This window comes from Cnephaeus nilssonii (genome assembly GCF_951640355.1).
Source record: "Cnephaeus nilssonii genome assembly, chromosome: 12".
Lineage (NCBI taxonomy): Eukaryota > Metazoa > Chordata > Mammalia > Chiroptera > Vespertilionidae > Cnephaeus > Cnephaeus nilssonii.
The window spans coordinates 20,498,007-20,519,271 of NC_137083.1; the positions used below are offsets into that span (position 1 = coordinate 20,498,007).

Consider the following 21,265-nt stretch of genomic DNA (forward strand, 5'->3'; position numbering starts at 1 on the left):
TGCACCTTTACATATAGACTAACTTGTTTTATAGTATATCTATCTACAACTACCAAGGCAAAAAGGAAACTAGCTGGAAGATCAAATTGTGCCTCCACATCTTAGACTGTATGTACTCAAGTACCTGACTTACCTATTTAATTATTAAGAAGCAGTTACACATTTATAAAGCTTTGCAAACAAAATAAAAAAACTCGTATACCACATAGAATCTTGCTCACTTGACATTAGGCATGAGGAAGTTAGTAAGACACATTCCTGGGAAGGGAATGCCTCGTGCTACTGTATCAGGAATGTTACTATGCTGGCCAAACCAGTGCCTGCTCTCAGTCTAAACCCCAATCTGGAAGATGCTTTTCCCCACCAATGGGAGCAGACTCCTTTCCCAAAGCCTGCCAGAGAAAATACCCAGGCAGTGTGAGCTGATTCAGCTAGAAAGTGAGGGAGGGAGAGAGAAACACACACACTGAAGAGAGCTGGATAGGCAAGGAACAAGCCAGTGCCACTCCTGGGGTAAGAAGAGTAGACAGACAGATTGGAGCACACTGAAGAGTAACAAACCTCCTTGAAGTCTGTATTTGAGTTACACACTGAGGAATTAAATAAGCCGAGACCAAGAATTTCCTGTGATTACTACTAAGGGTCCTGAAACAAGTAGCAAATATTCTGCCATAAACATGAGAAGAAGAACTTGAGAGAAGAGGAAAGAAGGCCAAACCAGGATGGAAATGGTCCCTTTGACACAAACTTTTATGATTAGTCAGTACAATATTTCTCTCCCTCTTTCTCTGTCTCAGTCTACTTCTCTCTAGATAAATAGGTAGGTAGATATATCTAGATATCTAGATATAGGTACATACATGCACTATATAGAGATACATAGAAATACAGATATATCAGTTGACTCATTCATATGGACATCGTTTAGAATTTGGGTTCAGTCACTCTTAACCAAAAATTTATTTTGGTTAAACATCCAAATAAAGAATCCATCTTTCTTCCCACACACTATTCTCTCCTTTCTCCTTTTTCTTCTCTCCTCTTTCCTCCTCCGTGATTTCCTTCCTTTTCTTCCCTCCTATCCCTTTCCTTTCCCTTCTCTCCCTTCTTTTCCCTCTCTCCTCCCCTTTCTTTTCCTATTCCCTCCTGTTCTCTCTCCCCTCCTCTCCTCTTTCTTTCCTATTTTTCTTTCTCCCTCTCCTCCACTCCCCACCCCTCTCAGTTTGCTAGACTTTGTGTCAGTCAAAATTCTGGAACCCAGAGGGAAAAGTAAGGGTCTATACTCTCATCAGACATTCCTTACATACTTTTGTGATTTGGGAGAGTGTAAAACATTGTTCTATTAATTAAAATCTTCATCTGTGCTTGTTTTATACTGCTGTATTTAATTCCTATTGCTTTTATAACAAACTAGAGGCTCGGTGCATGAAAATTCATGCACTGGAGGGGGGTCCCTAAGCCCAGCCTGCCCCCTCTCACAGTCCAGGAGCCCTCAGGGGCGGGAGGCAACCCGGCAATCAGGGGAAGGCGATGCCCCATCACACCTCTGCTGCTGCCACTGCCAGCAGCGCAAGCCTCAGCCAGCCCTGGGCAGCTGGGGGGCTGAGGGGACTGGGGGACTCCGAAGGTAGGTGCAGCCTTGACGCGTGCCTGCTGCCCCAGCGGGGCTGAGGGGACTGGGTGCTGCCATCTTGTGGCTGTGGGCGCTGCCATCTTTGAGGGCGTGACAGTCAATTAGCATATTCCCTCCTTATTGGCTGTGGGCACTGCCATCTTTAAGGGCGGGGCAGTCAATTAGCATATTCCCTCCTTATTGGCTGTGGGCACCGCCATCTTTGTGACGGTGTGAGGGTCAATTAGCATATTCCCTCTTTATTAGATAGGATTATTATAATTCTAGTGACTTAAATCAGCACAAATTTATCTTAGAGTTCTGGAGGTCGGAAGTCCTAAACGAGTCTCCCTGGCCTGACATCCAGGTGTCCCCGGGCTACGTGCCTTTGGAGGCTCTAGGAGTGAATCCATTTCTTTGTCTTTTTCAGCTTTTAGAGGCTGCCTGTATTCCTTGGGTGGGGGCCCCTTGCATCTTTAAAGTTAGCAATTGCTGGTTGAGTCTCTCTCATGTTGCCTCCTTCTAACTCCGCCTGCCTTCTTGTTTCACTTGTAAGGGTCCTGTGATTACACTGGATCTACCCCGTCATCCTGGATAATCTTCCTATTTTAAGAAATGCTGCTTTGCCACCTTAATTCTATCTCCATTCTTAATTCCCCTTTGCCTTATAACATAGCATGTTCACAGGTCCAGAAGATTAAGATGCTGACATCTTTGCAGGGATGGGGGTGGGGGGATAATCTACCTTATCACATCTGTTTAACAACAGCTGGACCTGGTAACTCAGCACAGTTTTAATGTCCAGGGACGGACATTGACATATGATGAGATTCTAAAGGAAAGATCCTTTCAGGCTCTTCAGTCTATTAATCGTATGTTTGGGTTTTGTTGTTTTTTATTTTGTTTCCTTTCTCTCTTCTCGAGTCTGAGAGAATTGCTATGGCACAAGAGTAGAGGTATTTGAATTCCAAAATGAAAAAAAAGTAATAGATAGAAAAGGTCAAGTTCCCATCCCAAGTTGGGCTGGGGGCTTAAACTCGACATTGGGTAGTAGAACTTGAACTTCGTAAAAAGATCCCAACCTGCACAGCACGTCCTCCCAGGGATCTGTCCAACTGAACAGTCAGGAAGGCAGAGGTCGTCAGCTCATCTCTCGTGGCATTGGCTCCTTGCCTGGAGGGTACCCAAGCAAAACAAATCAGCTTATATTTAAGTTTTAAAACCTTCTAACACAGCCATTTCGAGTAGAGACTTGAGTTGTTGTGGTTTCACATGATGTGGCTGTAGAAGCCACCGTTTTTCTGCAAGTACTAACGTGGAGCCGTGACTTGTCCTGTGTACTGTCTAGAACTGCATGTGGTAGGTATCCTTATCTCCATTGTGTAGATAAAGAAATGGGGGCTTAGCTCCTTATAACTTAGGTGAGTAATCAGGTTTGTCTGGCTTTATGTTGGAGCTGCCTATTTTGGGAAACCATATCCATAATGAAAATTCTCCATCTGCGTAGGAGAACATGAGCCAATCCTACGAGGCTGGATATCAGAGGCACTTCATTGTTCCATGAATATTCCATGAGCGTAGCACCGAATGTCTGAGCACAGGAGATGAGCTACATATCCACTAGGAGAACACTCCCCCTTGCATATCAAAACCTTTTTCCTGGACTAGAGAGAATGGTTCTTTTCTAATGCTTCCTACTTGTAGGCAGAAGCTACAAAATATAGTCAAAATCATATTGAAAGGAAACACTACAAGCTATACAAATCCCACTAGGATAACTATAGGACAATTCTATCCTATGTTGCATAGAATTTCATGAAATTTAACTTGGGAGCAATATCTGGCTTCTATGAAACTTGAGATTTTATGCCAGATGGAAACTTACCATGTGTAGATAATCTGTCCTCTGGGATACGTGTAGAGTATAATGTAGCAGTCACCGCCATAGAATTCACCATATGAATTTTGGTTAATTTCTATCCTACCATTGCTTTCCACACGCCAAATCTGAAAGGGATGGAATATGCGTGCCCAAATTAGCATTTTCTTGATCTAATAATACTTCTCAGAAGTTTTTTTTAAAAGTTGGTCTAGATCTATTACTAAATAACTTTTAACAATAAAAGTTAGTATTTTTTATTTTAAAAGTTATTGTATTATAAAGGGGCAGGATAGGAATTTGGAGACGAGCAGGTGGAGAGATGTGCTTTCAAATAGAAGCCTTCCCACACCATCCGGTGAGCCGAGAAATGGCAGCAAGGCCTGGCTAACCCAAGGGCCTAGAGGGAGCTGGGCTTCAGTAGCCCTGGGTGGCAGGGCAGGACATCTCAGAGATGCTGTGTCCTGACATGGGGCGGTAGCCAGGACACATCTGCCACAGGACAGCATGGCTGTGCTCAGCTCCAGAAAAGGGCATCTGAGCAGGAGACAGAGCCAGACCCAGGAGCTGTGAGCCCCCTGACAACAGCCACGAGGGGCACTGCTTCGTTTGCAGTTCCCTCAACGCTGTACGGCGGCTTAGATTCCGACTTCACGTCTTTGAAAGGAAGAAAAACAACTTAAATCTCTTTACTATCTACTTGGGTTCAAGCACTGTGGTAAGCCCTGGGGATATAGAGAGAAAACATTCAATTCATGCCCTCAAGGAGGTAAGTCATCACCCAGTTGTCATGAAGTTAGATGACTCAATAGTAGACTGAGTGTGAAGAGATTTCAGTTAGGAAAATTATTAGGAATTTTTTTTAGCATTTTTGTAAAAAAATTAAGGAATAATTAATGAACTAATTTGAATGCTCTAAAAATATCTGATTTCATCACATAACCCATGTCTAATTTGTTTTTGTGAATGCCTCTAACATGTGAGGGAAGGACAAACTGATAGTCGTTGGTACATTCGGGGCAACACCCCTCTGCAGACAACCCCAGTTCTGAGAGCCAGAGCAGTTCTGACTCAAGAAACAAGATGGGGTTCCATGTCGGATCTAAGATGACAATTATGTGATCTTGCACAAACCACCTGACTTCTTGGAATACCAACATCTGCTTTATAAAATGGACCTGAAGGTCAGATAACATCTCTTCTAGCTTCCAGTTCCCAGCTTAATTTCCAGTCTTGAACCATCTTTATTCATAAGTAAAATTCACATTTTACCAAGTTTGTATTTCCCTGAAGTTATATTTCCACATATACTGGCATAAATGGGCTTGATGATATAAACAAGCCCACAAACAGAAGGTAAGTACCTGCACTTTGCCAGAGCCATCATCCACCATATTGTGCTGGGCTGCCATTTGTGGAGAACTGTGTAACTTTGAGGCATCAAATGGAATTTGTTTTACTTGGGCCACTTTCTCTGTGACATACACTTTCCCGAAGCCGTCACTCTGATCTTTATCTCTCCAGTCCTTAAAGAACTGTTTGAAGATTGGTGTTTCACCTCCTTCTGGAAGAACTTGAATCTGAAATTTAAAATAATAATAATAATAACAAAAAATAAGAGACTGAAAGAAAACATTAATCTAGTAGTGAAGAAGAAAGTAAGGAAATGAAAAGATTGTCCTGGTTTTGGTGATGACAGAAGCAAACGTAGGAGCTGGGATCCTTAAATGACTGCAAAAGGGGAGGTTATCCTATATAATCTACACTAATAAAAGAATAAGATGCAAATTGACCGTACCTCATGATGCCCACCAGCCAATCAGGAGTGAGTGTGCAAATTAACCCAACAAAGATGGCGGGTTACTTTGCATATGCAGACGCAAAGCGGCTGGGGGCGGGGCGGGATGCTTGCGTCGTTACCTGGCGACGATGCAGGCATTCCGCACAGCCCCACCCGCTCCGGGCCTCTGGGCAGCATGGGAAGGCAGAAAGGCAGCTCTGGGCCGGAGCGAAGGCAGTGCTGGCATCGGGAAGGAAGGCCCATTCTTGCACGAATCTTCGTGCATCGGGCCTCTAGTCCTATATAAAAAAGCCTAATATGCTAAGTGTCTTAACCGTTCATTCAACCATTCAACCAGTCGCTATGACGTGACTGACCACCAGGGTTAGGTTGCTTGCTGCTGGGGTCCAGCTGATTGGGACTGGGTGAGACGGGCTGGACACACCCTGGAGCCCTCCCACAGTCCCTCCCTGGCCCAAATAGTGAACCAGTGGGGTCTCTTGGCCTGGCCTGCACCCTCTCACAATCCGGGACCCCTTGGGGGATGTCTGCAGGCCAGGCCAAGGGACCCCACCAGTGCACGAATCCATGCACTGGGCCTCTAGTTAAATATAAAGCTAAAACAATCCATCCTTTTTTTCTCATATTGAAGTTATTGCCACTGAGTCTGGATGTCTACAGTAAGAATAAAGTTCTTTCCTATGTTATCATGGCAGTCAAATAAGTTTTTTTTTTTCCTACATTAGGTTCATAAGAGGTCTGTGACCCAGAAGAAATGATCTCATGATGATACTAGTGCCAGGACTCAGTTAGTTAGAGCATTGTCCCCTACACCAAAAGGTTGTGGGTTTGATTCCTGGTCAGGGCACATGCCTAGGTTGTGGGTTCGATCCCCAGTCGGAGTGTGTATAGGAGGCAACCCATCGATGTTTCTCTCTCACATCGATGTTCCTTTCTCTCTCTCTAAAAAAAACAAATAAACATGTCCTCAGACAAAGATTTTAAAAAAAGAAGAAAAGACGAGTCTGAGAGATTCAGAAAGGAAGAATAAGTAGCCAGTATCTAAACTGATCTTGATGAAACCACATATTAGTCTACATCTGCACAGCTTGTTCCAGGGAAAACTGATAAGCACTCTTCATTAATTCAACTGTGGCTGACTGTTTTGACTTGAAGACTGTGGAGGAAATAGATGAACTATTATTTTCACTACACAGCCCCATGGGAGTGTTTTCTCCAGTTTCTGCAAAATCCCATCCTCCACACAGATAGGGTTCTAGGGTATATGACACACCACTGCACACACTCAAGGGAAGAATGGCTTCACCCCCACATATTACTGTAAATCTAATTCTTTCACGAGTTTTGTGAAGTCATGAGCTCCCATGTTTTCATTTTTTTCTAGCCAGTTCATTCCCATACATACTTGGGTTTTGGTGGAATAGTTCATTTGATCTAGGAATAGTTCAGCTGTCTTCATTGCGGCCTTTCTCTCCCGGGGATTAGCATCTTTACCTAAAGTACAAGATAAATGAAAAAAAAAAAAAAAAAAAAAAGACAGGATTTTAGTGAGGGAAGATATTATATGATCAAGTAATGCTTGTGTACACAAAAGTAAACATGATTATTTAATTTAAATATGACACTGAGAAAATGGAAAGAATTTTTAGTACATTAAATATATTTAACAATGTAGTCATGAACACTGCACATAAAAAAAAGTTTCTGGCCGAAACCGGTTTGGCTCAGTGTATAGAGCGTCAGCCTGCGGACTCAAGGGTCCCAGGTTCGATTCCGGTCAAGGGCATGTACCTTGGTTGCGGGCACATCCCCAGTAGGGGGTGTGCAGGAGGCAGCTGATCAATGTTTCTCTCTCATCGATGTTTCTAACTCTCTATCCCTCACTCTTCCTTTCTGTAAAAAATCAATAAAATATATTTAAAAAAAAAAGTTTCTGTTTATATTGTCCAAGTGCCTTTTTGCCACCATCATCCCTGACAAATGATGATAGTAGAAGAAAATGTGGCTCTGATGTCTGCAATTTACATGAGCTATTTAGAGATCAGAAAGGTAGGTTGTTGTTGTTGTTTTTAAAATCAGAAAAGACGTTTTCTTTACACTACTGAAGAAATACCTATACATCGGAAGTGCAGCAACAAAGTCAGCGGCCTCTCTCACCTTTCCACACGAAAATCTGCTTGGCAGCGCCGTGGTCCAAAATGAAGCACTCCTCAGAAAGCAGCATGGCCACGGAGAAGGGGTTTTCCTCTGCCACCAGCGTCACCCTCATGGACCCACTGGCATCTGAAACCTAAGAGAAAAACCACGATCTCATTTGGGGATGATAAAAATGTTCTAACGTTAGATTATGGCGATAATTGCACGACTCTGCAAATGTAACAAAATCACCGAATGGTACACTTTAAATGGGCGAGCTTTTACCGTATGTAAATTATACCTCAACCAAGCTGGGGGTTTTTGTTTGTTTTTTTATCTAAAGAAAAATCATTCTGTTCACTATAGCATTAAAAACAATAAAGTAGCTAGGAATAGATTCAACCAAGGAAATGAGGAAATTATGCAATGAAAACCACAAGACTTTGATGAAAGAAATTTGTTTTAAAGAAAACAAACAAATAAGATCTGTGAGGCCAATTATACCCTCAAAGGCTTTTTAAAAGTTCTTTGGAATAAAAGAACTATTCATAAAAAGTGAAGTTTCGACACTGTATCTGAAACATCAAAAAATAATGGTGATAATAATAATGGCTATGGCTTGTTGAGATTTTCATATACTAGGCACCATGCTATGAACTTTACATGATTATTTCTTAATTTTTACAGCAATCTTTTCAGATAGATAATAATCTTACAGTCAATGTGCACACACAAAAAGCTGAAGCTTAAATATTTAACCAGCTAACATTTTCTGAGTGCCTACCAAATGCCAGGCATTGTTTTAAGGAAGACATTGCTACATTACTGTTTATCCTTATAGATTTTCCCCCCAATATTGGCACTATAATTTAAGTATACTTTGTATAAATTACCAAAGTAGTTTTCCTCTGCCACAAACTAATGATAAATCTAGATTTCTGAAGTTTGGAAATGACTACAGATCATTTTTTTTTTAGGTTGAAGGTGGACTTACAAAATTGAAAGTGATATTCTTGCTCAGGTTAGAAGTCCCTGGTTTTCAAAGGTCAGCTTGTAGGCTACAATGTAATCACCTTGGTACTTGATAAACATGCAGATTCCAGCGACCCCCCTAGCTCAGAGGCAGAGTTTTGCAGCACCATGATGGGGTTTAAATTCTGCATGTTTAAAAACCGCCCTTGGCTGACTCTACTTCCCCGCTTTACTCAGCAATCCCAAATGAAAGTACTGCATTTTCAAGTGGACTTTATAGTTTAGGTGTTATGCAATACATGACAGGCCCACTAGAGGGAGCCATGATGCAGGACGAACATGTTCACATTGCAAAATATTTCTTTAGTCCCTAATGCTGTCCAAGAGGGAGAATCATTTTATTTGATGAAGTGACATAAAAGATATTTGTTCAGCTGTTGAGAATAAGTTTTAGAAATAGTAATGGAAAAAAAGCAGCCACGAAGTCTTTAGATGTTTCAGTATGACTTATATTAAAATTATCAGTGTACTTAGAAGAGGTAACCACATTTTCCTTTGCCATCAAGGGAGAAAGCCATCCACTTCCCCTTTACAAAAAGGAAGTTGTGCTGCACAAGTTAGTAATTTGATCTTCACTTAAAATCAGTGGTTCTGGGCTGGAAAGTCACTTAAAGAGCAACAAATGTAACTCCTTCCTATAACAGATGAGAAAACTATTCAGTTCTGTGAGGAGATGGCAGTCTGCTCCCAATCATGTGCTTAGGGAGCTGTAAGGGGAGGGAACACGTGAGCGATCCCATTTGAGCAGTCTCCTCAACTGGTATATCCTGTGGCTTTTGTTACTTCATCAGCAATAAAATCATAAAATTATAGAGTTCGAAGGAACTGGATAATCTTCTAATCTATTCGCTCTCTCTCCTTTTTCCAGATAAGAAAACGAAGACCCAGAATGGTCATGTCTTGCCCAAGGTCACTCAGCCCATCACTCTCCACAGACGTGACATGGAACTGGCTCTGCCAGTCCCCAGGACAGGGCTGGTTTCTGCCCTGCTTCCTTCCAGCTGCTTGATTTGATAGCTTTGCTCTCCTGTAACAAGGAAAGCCTTCACTATGGCTAAACAGGATATTTGAAATAAAGTGAAGATTTTATAGCTCATCAAGAGTTTATAAGAAAAAGCTTACAAAATATTTTTATTCCGTGAAGGATACATTTTATTAAATGTAATATATCGAAACACATTGCTGCAAACTAGAACAGTAACTGTAAGTTTTTATTTTTAGAGCAATGAGTTCCCTTATTTGTTTTTAATAAAATAAGTAATGAAAAGAGAAATTTATACTAACTAGCACAAACAATGGATTTTATCTACACATTTCTCTTTGAATATCAATTTGGCAAAGTGTCCCTCCCCTCTACATCCAGTCCAGTAAAAATAATAGAACTCGCCCTGGCCAACTGCTCAGTGTTTAGAGCATAGGCCTGAGAACTGAAGGGTCTTGGGTTCAATTTCAGTCAAGGGCAGGAACCTTAATTGTAGCCTCAATCCCCGCCCTTCTCATGTTGATGATTCTCTCTTTGTCTTTCCCTTCCCTTCCACTCTCTCTAGAAAATCAATATCCTTGGGTGAAGATTAACAAAAAACAAAAAACCCAGAACTCTAACAGTGAACCCACCATATAGAGTTTAGCCATTTTCCTGTTAGTTATGTCTGCTATGGTGTCATCGTCATCATCTCCATGGCTAAGCGCCGGCTTTTCTCCTAAAACCTGGAAAAAAGCAAACAGATAAAAGATCAAGACCTCTCATTAAGGAATGCAGGATTTTAAAAAGAGAAGAAAATCATGTAGCATTTCTAAAGACATAGATTATAAAATATGTGCAATTAAAATGACCAGGCTCAAACATTTCTCAGCAATCATACTACACTGGCCTTTTCCCATGGATCAAACCAATCAATTGCATTAAGTAAACAAACACTGAGTTTGCTAGTGATGGGAACTTCCAAGAAAATAAAATCCCAAGTTTATAAGCTGGGGTGTCCATATTATTAAAAATTAGCAGGAATAGAAGCATGGAACAGACTGTTGAATCTCAGAGGGAAGGCAGGGGTGGGTGGACAGGTGGGAAGAGATTAACCAAAGAACATGTATGCATATGTGCATAACCAATGGACACAGACAGTAGTATGGCAAAGGCCTGGGGTGGGAGGTAGGTGTAGGTTAGAAGGGGTCAATGGGAAAAAAAACATCTGTAATACTTTCAACAATAAAAATTTTTTAAAAATTAATTAAAATATGAATTCTAAGTTTAGTTCTGCAACAGAATTACTTATGTGACCTCTGCTTCTTGAAAAAGCAATCTACAGGTTTAATTATTTTATTATTACAAAGACTTGGTTCAAAATTACTATTTGAGGGTAAGGTACTATTACCATTATTGACATATTATTGACTACATAAAGTGCAAGTTCTTGATGACCATATCATGCTTCATTTTCTAATCTATCCTTGGCACTTAAAATAGTGCCTAGGGCATAGTAGATGCTCAATAATTTAGTTGTCAAATGAATAATTTTATTTATTGTTGCATATATGATGCAATCCAAAAGTTCAAGCAACCCATTTCATAGAAAGTATCCTTGAATGTGCTTTGAATTTCTGTACACTCAAATCACACACAAAAAATATCTCTATAAGAAATCCTCATTAATTTATTTATACAAATATAGAATGTTAAGGACAAGAATAAAATGTAAATTTATTCTAAACAATGTGATTTTTTATAACAACATTGATTTAAGTTTAGAACATGCACAAAAGGTATTCATTTAGATTTAACAAATACTTAATATACAATGAAATCCATTGTATTTTATATTCAATATTCCTTACAATATATTGTGTGAAATTCAAACTGCTGAGTGGCAGACGACAATACAAATGTATACAAATCCTAATCCTTGCAAGAGTACAGGTACAACCTCGAGTTTAGAAATGCATTAAAGAACTTACTTCCTCTGGGAACAAGCTCATCTTTTTATTTATACAACTAGAGGCCTGATGCACAAAATCCATGCAAGAGTAGGCCTTCCTTCCCCCAGCTGCAGGCATCGGCTTCCCTTTGGCACTCGGGACCCGGGCTTCCCTCAAAGCCCCGGCTTCGTCCTGAAGGTCTAATTAGCATATTACACTTTCATTATCATAGTTGATCAATAAAATACTTTAGCCCAACTGGTGCAGCTCAATAGTTGAGCATCAACCCAGGAACCAGGAGGTCACAGTTCAATTCCTGGTCAGGGTACATGCCTGGGTTGCGCGCTTGATCCCCAGTATGGGGTGTGCAGGAGACAGCCAATCAATGATTCTCTCTCTCCCTCTCCCTTCCTCTCTGAAATCAATAAAAATATACATATTTATAAATAAATAAAATACTTTATTATACATACTAAATTTTATAATATAGGTTTTTTTTTTTGTTTTTTTTTTGCTAAAAGTAAGATTAAGACAAAAATTAAAGCACTTGCAATTGAAAGTTTTACTTTGGTAGAAATATGTATATCTTTGAAGAGCAGTGACAGGTCTCCTCATGCACCCTTTTGTAACTGCTCTAACCAAGACAGGAGAATTTGGAATCAATAGTCCATGTTAAGGACATAGCTAATACCAGTAAGTCTCTCAGGGGGCCAAGTGAGTCTGAGACTTGGGGCATTCTCTAGCTTTTCATTTTCAGGCAGCAATTCCCATATTAGCCAGGGATCTTAATTAGCCTCTCAAAGGACTCTAGCTTAGTTGGGAATTGAACCCAATGGATTTACCAGATACAGGTTTAACTCCATGGGTAGGGGAATATTGTTAGGTATCCCTAAGGAAGATCCTGTTCAACCAAACACCTCAATGGGGAACACAAAGGAGTTTCCACCACATTGCCCAGCCCTTAAGGGTCCTGCCTAGAAAGAGGAAACTTAAATGTGCCCATTTCATCAACTACCCCATACACTGTGATCTTTGAAGTAAGTTGCAAATACAGCTTTCCTTTTTTTCTCCACAGATTGGGTAAAGCCCAAGTTTAAAACACTCATTTAAGGTTTCTCAAGTGACCAGTATTTGACTCATGCAATCCTTTGTGAGGGAAATAACATATTTTGACAATGTAAAGAGGAAAGGAAACAGAGAAGCCTTATCGGAGGATGTTCCATAAAAATTTCATCTATTGTTCTAGCCAAGACCTGTCACTCAAGTGCGGAGCCCTCCTTTCCGTTAATGATATTCTGTAAGTTTCCACTTAAAAGTATCACCACCTTCTAACATGAACGGACCTATCCTTCCACAAGACACCATTCTCAGCTCACCATTGGTGCCAGTGACTCTCCAGTCTCCCATCCACCCGAACTGAAAATCACGTGGCCAGTTATGACTACTTGCTGCCTCCACTTTGAATCTCCTACCCACTTGTCATTAAATTCCACTTTTTTATGATACTGATTCCTTAATTCCCAGCCTAGTGAAGTCCCTCATCGCCCGTGTCATGGGTTATACCTACTGCTGTCAACTCCCTCCTGCCTCGGTCTCCCCTCATCTTTTCATCTATTCTGGACCCTAGCCCTTTATTTCACTTTACTCCTATATTTCAAGACTACGACTTCTAAAGATTTATATCTGGAACAGTGGTCTTCACGTTCAGTGTTCAAGCAACATCTGGGTAACTTGATAAAATACAGACTGCCAACAGCCAGCAACTAAGTAACAGGCAGGGCTGAAGCCGAGGAATCTGCACTCTGGATCATTCTGAATCGAATGCTTCCTGACAGAGCCTAACTCCTACGTCTGGCTTCCTAAGTCCTCCCAGAGCTGGAGGTTACCCACCCTGCATTGCTTCTCAGCGTCTCTACCAAGCACCGTCTCCAACCAGGCTGATGTTCTCGGTGTTCCGTAAGGGAGTTTTGAACTTTCCTTCCCCAGGGCCTTACCTAACACCGCGTGTAACTTCTGCCTGGGCTGACTGGGTGTGGCCGAAGCATGACTGAGCAATAAATTCTTTGGTTGGTTCAGCTAATTACAAGCCACACAGTTCATAGTTACCACTTACTGGATGTTTACTGAGTCACACATGGTAGCAAGAGCTTCAGTCACATGTCATTTCATCCCTGTAAGAGCCCCCAGCCTCCACTGCTCTCTATGAAAAATGAGACATCACCTTCTTCTCATCTTTATCATTTCAGTGTGCCTTCTGCTTCTGTTTTTCACTAAAAACAAAGTAAGTTCTCAGGTTCTGTGAACTAACATTTTAATTACTCAGTAATTCTTATGTCTTATTTCCTTTCCCTAAATGGAAAAAAAAAAAAATCAGTAGTTTGCAAGCATATGGCAAATAGAAATAAATTGTAAACGGGAAGAATAGTTTTGTGTTTTTACTTGCTTTAAGACAAGTAAATATTTGCTAATAGGGAAGATAAAAATGTTTGCTAAACTAACAAGGAAATAAAAGCACAGGTGATTCTTAGGAGAGCTGTGACCTCATTAGCCAGCTCAGTGTTAGAGTAACATCAACATATTTGAGATTATATTTAGAGGGTACAACTCACAAGAAAGTTAATTCATAAATTATTATTATACTAGAGGCCCATCCCTCAGCCCAGCCTGCACCCTCTCTAATCTGGGACCCCTCGAGGGATGTCTGACTGCCCGTTTAGGCCCAATCCCGTTAGGATCGGGCCTAAAAGGGCAGTCAGACATCGTCTCACAATCCAGGACTGCTGGCTCCCAACTGCTTGCCTGCCTGCCTTCCTGATTGCCCCTAATCGCTTCTGCCTGCCAGCCTGATCACCCCCTAACCACTCCCCTGCCAGCCTGATTGATGCCTAACTGCTCCCCTGCCAGCCTGTTTGCCCCTGACTGCCCTCCCCTGCAGGCCTGGTCACCCCTAAGTGCCCTCCCCTGCAGGCCTGGTCCCCCCCAATTGCTCTCCCCTGCAGGCCTGGGTCCCCCCCAACTGCCCTTCCTTGCAGGCCTGGTCGCCCCCAACTTCCCTCCTCTGCCAGCCTGGTTACCCCTAACTGCCCTCCCCTGCAGGCTTGATCGCCCCCAACTGCCCTCCCTTGCAGGCCTGGTCCCTCCCAACTGCCCTCCCCTGCTGGCCTGATCGCCCACAACTGCCCTCCCCTGCAGGCCTGATCCCTCCCAACTGCCCTCCCCTGCTGGCCATCTTGTGGTGGCCATCTTGTGTCCAAATGGGGGCAGCAATCTTGTGTTTTGAAGTGATGGTCAATCTGCATATTACTCTTTTATTAGATAGGATAGGCCTGGTGCACAAGTGGGGGCCAGCTGGTTTGCCCTGAAGGGTGTCCTGGATCAGGGTGGGGGTTCCTTTGGGGCATGGGGTGGCCTGGGCGTAGGGCCTGTGGTGGTTTGCAGGCTGGCCACACCCCCCAGCGACCCAAGCGGAGGCCCTGGGATCTGGGATTTATTTATCTTCTATAATTGAAACTTTGTAGCCTTGAGCGGAGCCAAGCCTCCTGCTCGCTCTGTGGCTGGAGCCATTTTTGTTGGGATTTATTTATCTTCTATAATTGAAACTTTGTAGCCTTGAGCAGAGCCAAGCCTCCTGCTCGCTCTGTGGCTGGAGCCATTTTTGTTGGGATTTATTTATCTTCTATAATTGAAACTTTGTAGCCTTGAGCGGAGCCAAGCCTCCTGCTCGCTCTGTGGCTGGAGCCATTTTTGTTGGGATTTATTTATCTTCTATAATTGAAACTTTGTAGCCTTGAGTGGAGGCCAAGGCAGGCCAGGGCTGCAGAAGCTTGGCTTCCTCCATCGTTGGGGGAAACTCAAGCCTCCTGCTCTCTCCAGCTCCATGGCTGCCGTCATTTTTGTTGGTATCTATTTATCTTCTATAATTGAAACTTCGTAGCCTTGAGTGGAGGCCTGGGCCTGCCAGGGTGTGCAGAAAGCTTGGCTTCCTCCATTGCCGGGGAAACCCAAGCCTCCTGCTCTCTCCGTGGCCACAGCCATCTTGGTTGGGTTAATTTGCATACTCGCTCCTGATTGGCTGGTGGGTGTGGCTTGTGGGTTTAGTGGAGTGGTGGTTAATTTGCATATTACTCTTTTATTAGATAGGAGGGGAAGCTAATTCACAAGTTACTCTCACATGGAAAGATAACTTACAAGTTATTATAACATCGATAGCTATCTCACAAGTTATTAAAATACATAAGCCAGAATGCCAATGAATTTAGCCAGAACAGTTGTTCTCACTGGCTGCCCATTGGAGCCATCTTGGGAGTAAAGACTACAAAAGTCTGGACCTGAGCCCGAGATTCAGATAGAAACTCAGCATTGTGTTTTTAAAAAGCCCTCTGGCCCTGGTTCAGTGATAAATTCAAGTGTTTGGTGGTATCAGCTTTGTTTTAACCTGGTTCATCTTAACCAACAGGACAGGTCTGCCAAGCATTTCTGATGTCCACGTAGCTTCTCAGGGAACGTCTCACCTGGACGATTTCCATGGGCTCTGGTGGTCTGGAAGCTGCCTCACAGCAAATCTCAGGTAACGATTTTAGGCCATTTGCCTTTTCTGGGGCTCATTAGACCTTTTTCTGTAAGACCTCATACCTATTTGAACATTTCTACCTGGTCAGTGTTGGAATGGACACTTCCACCATTTGCCTTTGGGATTCCTAATTTCTGTGCTTTACAATGAGCATCCCCCCTCCTCTTTCTGACCATCCCTTCATTTGGTAGGCTCAGACAATCTGAGCTGGGTGGACCCACCACTAAGAGACTCTCTGACCTTGTTCCCACATTTAAAATGGTATAACAATGAATTTCACTCAAAATTATCTATATACCTATCTATATCTATATCTCCAAAACAATGTAATTGTAAAATTATGATGTACCCAATACCCTTACAAACATAATACCACTTTTTCATTTGCCCAAGTACTATCAATATAACCCAGTTTCACAACAGTGTGATTCTTTGCTCTGAAAAAAAAACACAAAAAAAACAACAACACACACCACAAAACAAGACTTAGAAGCACCATCCAGATGACCTTGATTTAGAGAGTTCTTTACTACATGTGAACACATTTCCTCCTGATAGTAAACAAATATTAATTACAAAACCAATACTAAGGAATTGTGAGTTGTTGACTCCTGAAGAGTCAACTTTTAGTATCGGGGCTGGGCTCCTTCTTAGCACAAGATGTACACGTAAAGTGATATAAAATTAATATTACTGTTAACGATTATTACGTGTTGTAAAAACTAACTTACATAGTGAATGTCAAAGAATTGTGAATCGCTGAATTGTAGAGATTTGGCCCTTTGATATCTGAGTTTGGCTAATTCTTAGCACAAGGGATGAGAAAGTGACCTCAATTGCTGAAAGAAAATATAGTCTTAATGTTAGATTTTTAAAAAATTATATATTATCACTAATATTATAACAAGCATGAGGGGCAATATAAGTGGAAAGGTTAGAAACCTGCATTCTGGTTTAATATTTATGTTAGTTTATGAAGTCAGATATAGACTGTGTGGGGGCAAAGATCCACCCTTCCATACAGTCCATCTGTCTTATAAATGGACTATTCTATTTATAGGTCCTATCACTATTATCTCACTCCAGCTGCAAACCAAGGGAAAATGTACCTCATTCAGAAATGATTGCCAAGTGGTGTTAATTTGGACTGATCATATAAAAGTGACATCTTATCAGTAAGGTCACAGTCTTCATGTTGAACTTGGGTCTGACAAAGTGAAAGACTATTTCAAATATTATTTTATTACAGCATATGGTTAACTACACAGTTAGTATATTTCTTAGGGTTCTTCGTAATATTTCAACTTCCCCCACTGGATGAATTGATGAGGAACAAAATGGGTATCTGAATTAAATACTAGAAATCCAAACAAAAGATTCATTAAAATAAACAACAAATGAATGCTGCCTTGAACCGTGCCTGGCACATAGTAAGCTATCAATAAATGGTAGACAGAAACAGCTAGGCAAGGCTTCCTTTGATAGTCACATCAATGGTGAGAGCAAAGTCTTGATGTTCCGCTTTCCTAGTGCCATGACATGGCTAACTCTATCTCTTCTTACCTAATCTGAGCCTAAGTAGTAGAGAATTTGTTGAAACCAATACACATACACACACACCTTGCCCCACATGCTTGACTTAAAAGTAGTAACCTTGCAAACACAACCTAAGTCACAATACCTTTATAAGCTCTGGTGGCTCATTCCCTTCGTCCACCACAATTAGTTGAGATCTTCCGTTCCTTTCATTGTCCCGAATGCCAATGGCCACCTGGCTGGCCTTCAGGCGCTCATATTTGTTGCATGAGGAACCACACCACTGGTAAATTTCCTAAAAGAAAGAGATAGATCTTTTCACCTCAGTAATATGTGGAGAACATTCAGACCTATTGTAATACACATAGTGATTAATTACAAAAAGGTATAAAAAATAAAATTAAAAAATATTAGGTCACAGAAGGAGACTAGACCTCAGGTAATGAGCACATACAGGTGTTTTATTATAAAGTTGTGCATCTGAAATTTATATAATGTTATTAACCAATGTTATTCCAGTAATTTGATAATAAAAATATTTTTAAATGATCTGTTGTTGAGGTATACATCATTTCATATATTTAATTTATACCTTATTCTGTATTCTGTTGCTCTCAGAATTATAAATTAAGCATTTTTTATTTATTTTATTTTTTAAATATATTTTTTATTGATTTCAGAGAGGAAGGAAGAGAGAGAGAGAGAGAAATAGAAACACAAATGATGAGATGGAATCACTTATTGGCTGCCTCCTGCATGCCTCCCACTGGGGATTGAGCCCACAACCCAGTCATGTGCCCTTGACCGGAATTGAACCTGGGACACTTCAGTCTGCAGGCTGACGCTCTATCCACTGAGCAAACTGGCTATGGCAAATTAAGCATTTTTTTAAACATGGAAAATATAAACATATATCTCACCATTCTTGGCATAATTACAATCTATGAAAGTAAACTTATATAGATTTCATAAATTTAAAATAATAAATGTACTATATTTCAGAATGGTTGTCAAGAATCTGTTATAGTAATATGCTCTTGATGGTTATAAAAACTGATATAACACTTTTGTAAAGCAATTGAACAGTTCTTATCAAGAGCCATGAAAACGTTAAAACTTTGGCCCAGTAATATCACTATCTAAAATTTATGTTAATAAATTATTCATAAAGAGATAAAAAACCCACATATACAAAGGTTTTCATTGTATGTGATTGTATTAGTGAGGCATTAGAAAGACATTGCATGTTCAATAATAGGAGCATAGTTACATAAATTATGACACAGAAAAAATACTTAATATCTATTTAGAAACAGCTTGATATACTATAAATTAAGTATATAATATTAGCTGACATTTATATTAAAATATATATTTTAGACTTGGATACAGTGTTCAAAAGCTATACAGACACAAGTGTGAAATAAAAATAAAGTATCATTTTCTCCATTGAATGTGTTCTAACAAAAATACCAAAGAGAAGTTTAATAGTACCTCTCAGCCTGGTGGGGTGTGGGAATGGGCATTATCACAGACTATGTGGGTGATAGTAACTGACACAGGCTTTTTATGAGAGCAGTTTGGCATCATATCAAAAAATATGTGCTTTTAGATCAGAACATTTCACTCCTAAGAAGCTATTCTATAGTAGTCAAACATGGGATACAAAAACAAAGAAACACACAAAACAAAACTTCCCATCCATGGAAAGATGGCTATATAAATGTATTACATGGATACTGGAGACTAGACTTCAGTGGTTAAACATTGAGGAAAATGTTTCAGTAGTGACGTAGAAAATTATCCAAGGTATATCATCAAGGATAAAATAAAGTCCTAGAATAATATAGTTCCAATCAAGTAGAAACAAAAACATCATCTCTGATTCTGTGTTTGCAGAAAAATATTTTTAAACAAAAGACACAGTTTTAATACAAAGGGAGAATCATATATATGCAGAAAGAAAGCCTTCAATTTTTACAGTAGCTAAGTCAGTGTTTTTCCTTTTTAAAAAAATGCCACATTTATTAGGTGCCTAATATGAGCTAGACGTTGGGGACAGAGAGATGAATGTGGGAAAATGAGCAGGAGAAATTGACATGTAGACAATCAGTGCTAATAATATATTTGTACTACATTTGGTTTTCAAAAGTTTCCACACATATTTCATCTAGTCAGTCTTGGAGAGGGGGTTAGCATATCAATAAGTGTGAAGGAGACAGACCTTGGTGGCCACTTATTGGCTATGTGACTTTATGTTTGCAATTTTTAAAAGAGCAAATCTATATATATATAAAAGGCCAGTGGCCGTACCGCCGTAACGAACAAATGACCGGTCACCAGGAGGTGCATGGAGCACCTCTAGGTCCCTCCGCCCAGCCCGCGAGCCGCTCAGGGAGGCAGGGCGCGGCTCGCAGCTTGCGTGGCAAGGCGGAACTCACATGGCGAGCTTTCATGCGCACTGGGCCTCTAATAAATTAATAACAACAAAATAACATAGTGCCCAAGATTCAAAGGCATTGGCTCTTTTCTCTGGCTACAAGACATTTCTAGTCCAGAGTCATTTCTTTATTCAAAAATAGTTTACTGCCTGCCTGAAATGAGAGAGAGAGAAACTATGTGCCCCCAACGAGGATTGAACCCTCAACCCAGGTATGTGCCCTGACTAGGAATTAAACCCTCAACCTTTTGATGTATAGGATGATGCTCCGATTGAGACACCTGGCTGCGACAGCCTCTGTTAGTTTTTTATTCGTGTATAAAAGTGGGTCCAATTCCTGAATATTTATTTTGTATCCTGCTACTTTACTGAATTTATTTATCAGTTCTAATAGTTTTCTTGATGGAATCTTTGGAATTGTCTCTATATAGTATCATTTCATTTGCAAATAATGCCAGTTTTGCGTCTTCCTTTTCTATTTGTGCCTTTTATTTATTTATTGGTCTGATTGCTGTGGCTAGGAAGGAAGATGATTTTTGAAAATACAGATACCCGAGCCCTACCCTTAGGTAATCTCAAGTGTGTTTATTGAACCCTCCCCAAGTGATTCTAGCATTCACCCAGGGCTGAGAGCTCCTACTGGTCACCCTGAGCACCTTGCACCGAGCACAAATTACAGGGAACCTGTAACATCTAATTATCTAATGCAGCCACGCCAGCTCCTCTTCTGAGTACAGGCTCTTAGCTCTGATTCCTTGGCTGCCTCATTCCATGTGATTCTGCAAATGATTCTCTTCTCAGTAGGCCTGGGAAAGCAAACTTCTAATATTCACACTACAGTGAAATTCAGCAGGTAGGTCAGAAGTTAGCTTTTGAATTTCTCAGACTTACTAGCAACTTTCATTACTGAGTTGCTTTGTGTTTATACAATCATTTAACAGATGTTTGTGCTCCCTACCTTCGTTGTATCATGACCTCTCCCCTACTTCAAAGAGATTATATAAAATCATACAAAATTTTATGAGCAACTGCAAAGCATTATGGAAGCTTGGTAAATGTGTTTAAAAGTGAATTGTAAATAATGATAATTTTACAAACATAATTACCATTTAATGTTGAATTTTACAACATCCTATGGATCGCAAAATATTTTGTATTGTATTACTTTGGGTTGGGAGTTTTTATGTGCAGTATTGATTCACAGATAAATTTAGTTGTAGTAAATATTCCTCATCATTTCTTAGAGACTACAGTTTTGTTGTTGTTGTTGTTGTTTTAAAATATATTTTGATTTTTTACAGAGAGGAAGTGAGAGAAATAGAGAGTTAGAAACATCGATGAGAGAG

The 21,265-nt window shown here is 40.6% G+C and overlaps 1 protein-coding gene across 1 annotated transcript in view; it reads right to left on the minus strand.

The window, feature by feature from the left end:
- The window catches only part of SCIN (scinderin), a 51,864-nt gene that overhangs the window by 12,161 nt on the left and 18,438 nt on the right, over positions 1-21,265 (minus strand). The window contains exons 4-10 of the mRNA XM_079785599.1: positions 17,625-17,774; positions 10,075-10,167; positions 7,450-7,582; positions 6,698-6,786; positions 4,856-5,071; positions 3,498-3,619; positions 2,695-2,785 (exon numbers count right to left, since the gene is read on the minus strand). Of these exons, the coding sequence (XP_079641725.1) occupies positions 2,695-2,785; positions 3,498-3,619; positions 4,856-5,071; positions 6,698-6,786; positions 7,450-7,582; positions 10,075-10,167; positions 17,625-17,774 (894 nt within the window). The remainder of the gene's footprint in view (positions 1-2,694; positions 2,786-3,497; positions 3,620-4,855; positions 5,072-6,697; positions 6,787-7,449; positions 7,583-10,074; positions 10,168-17,624; positions 17,775-21,265) is intronic.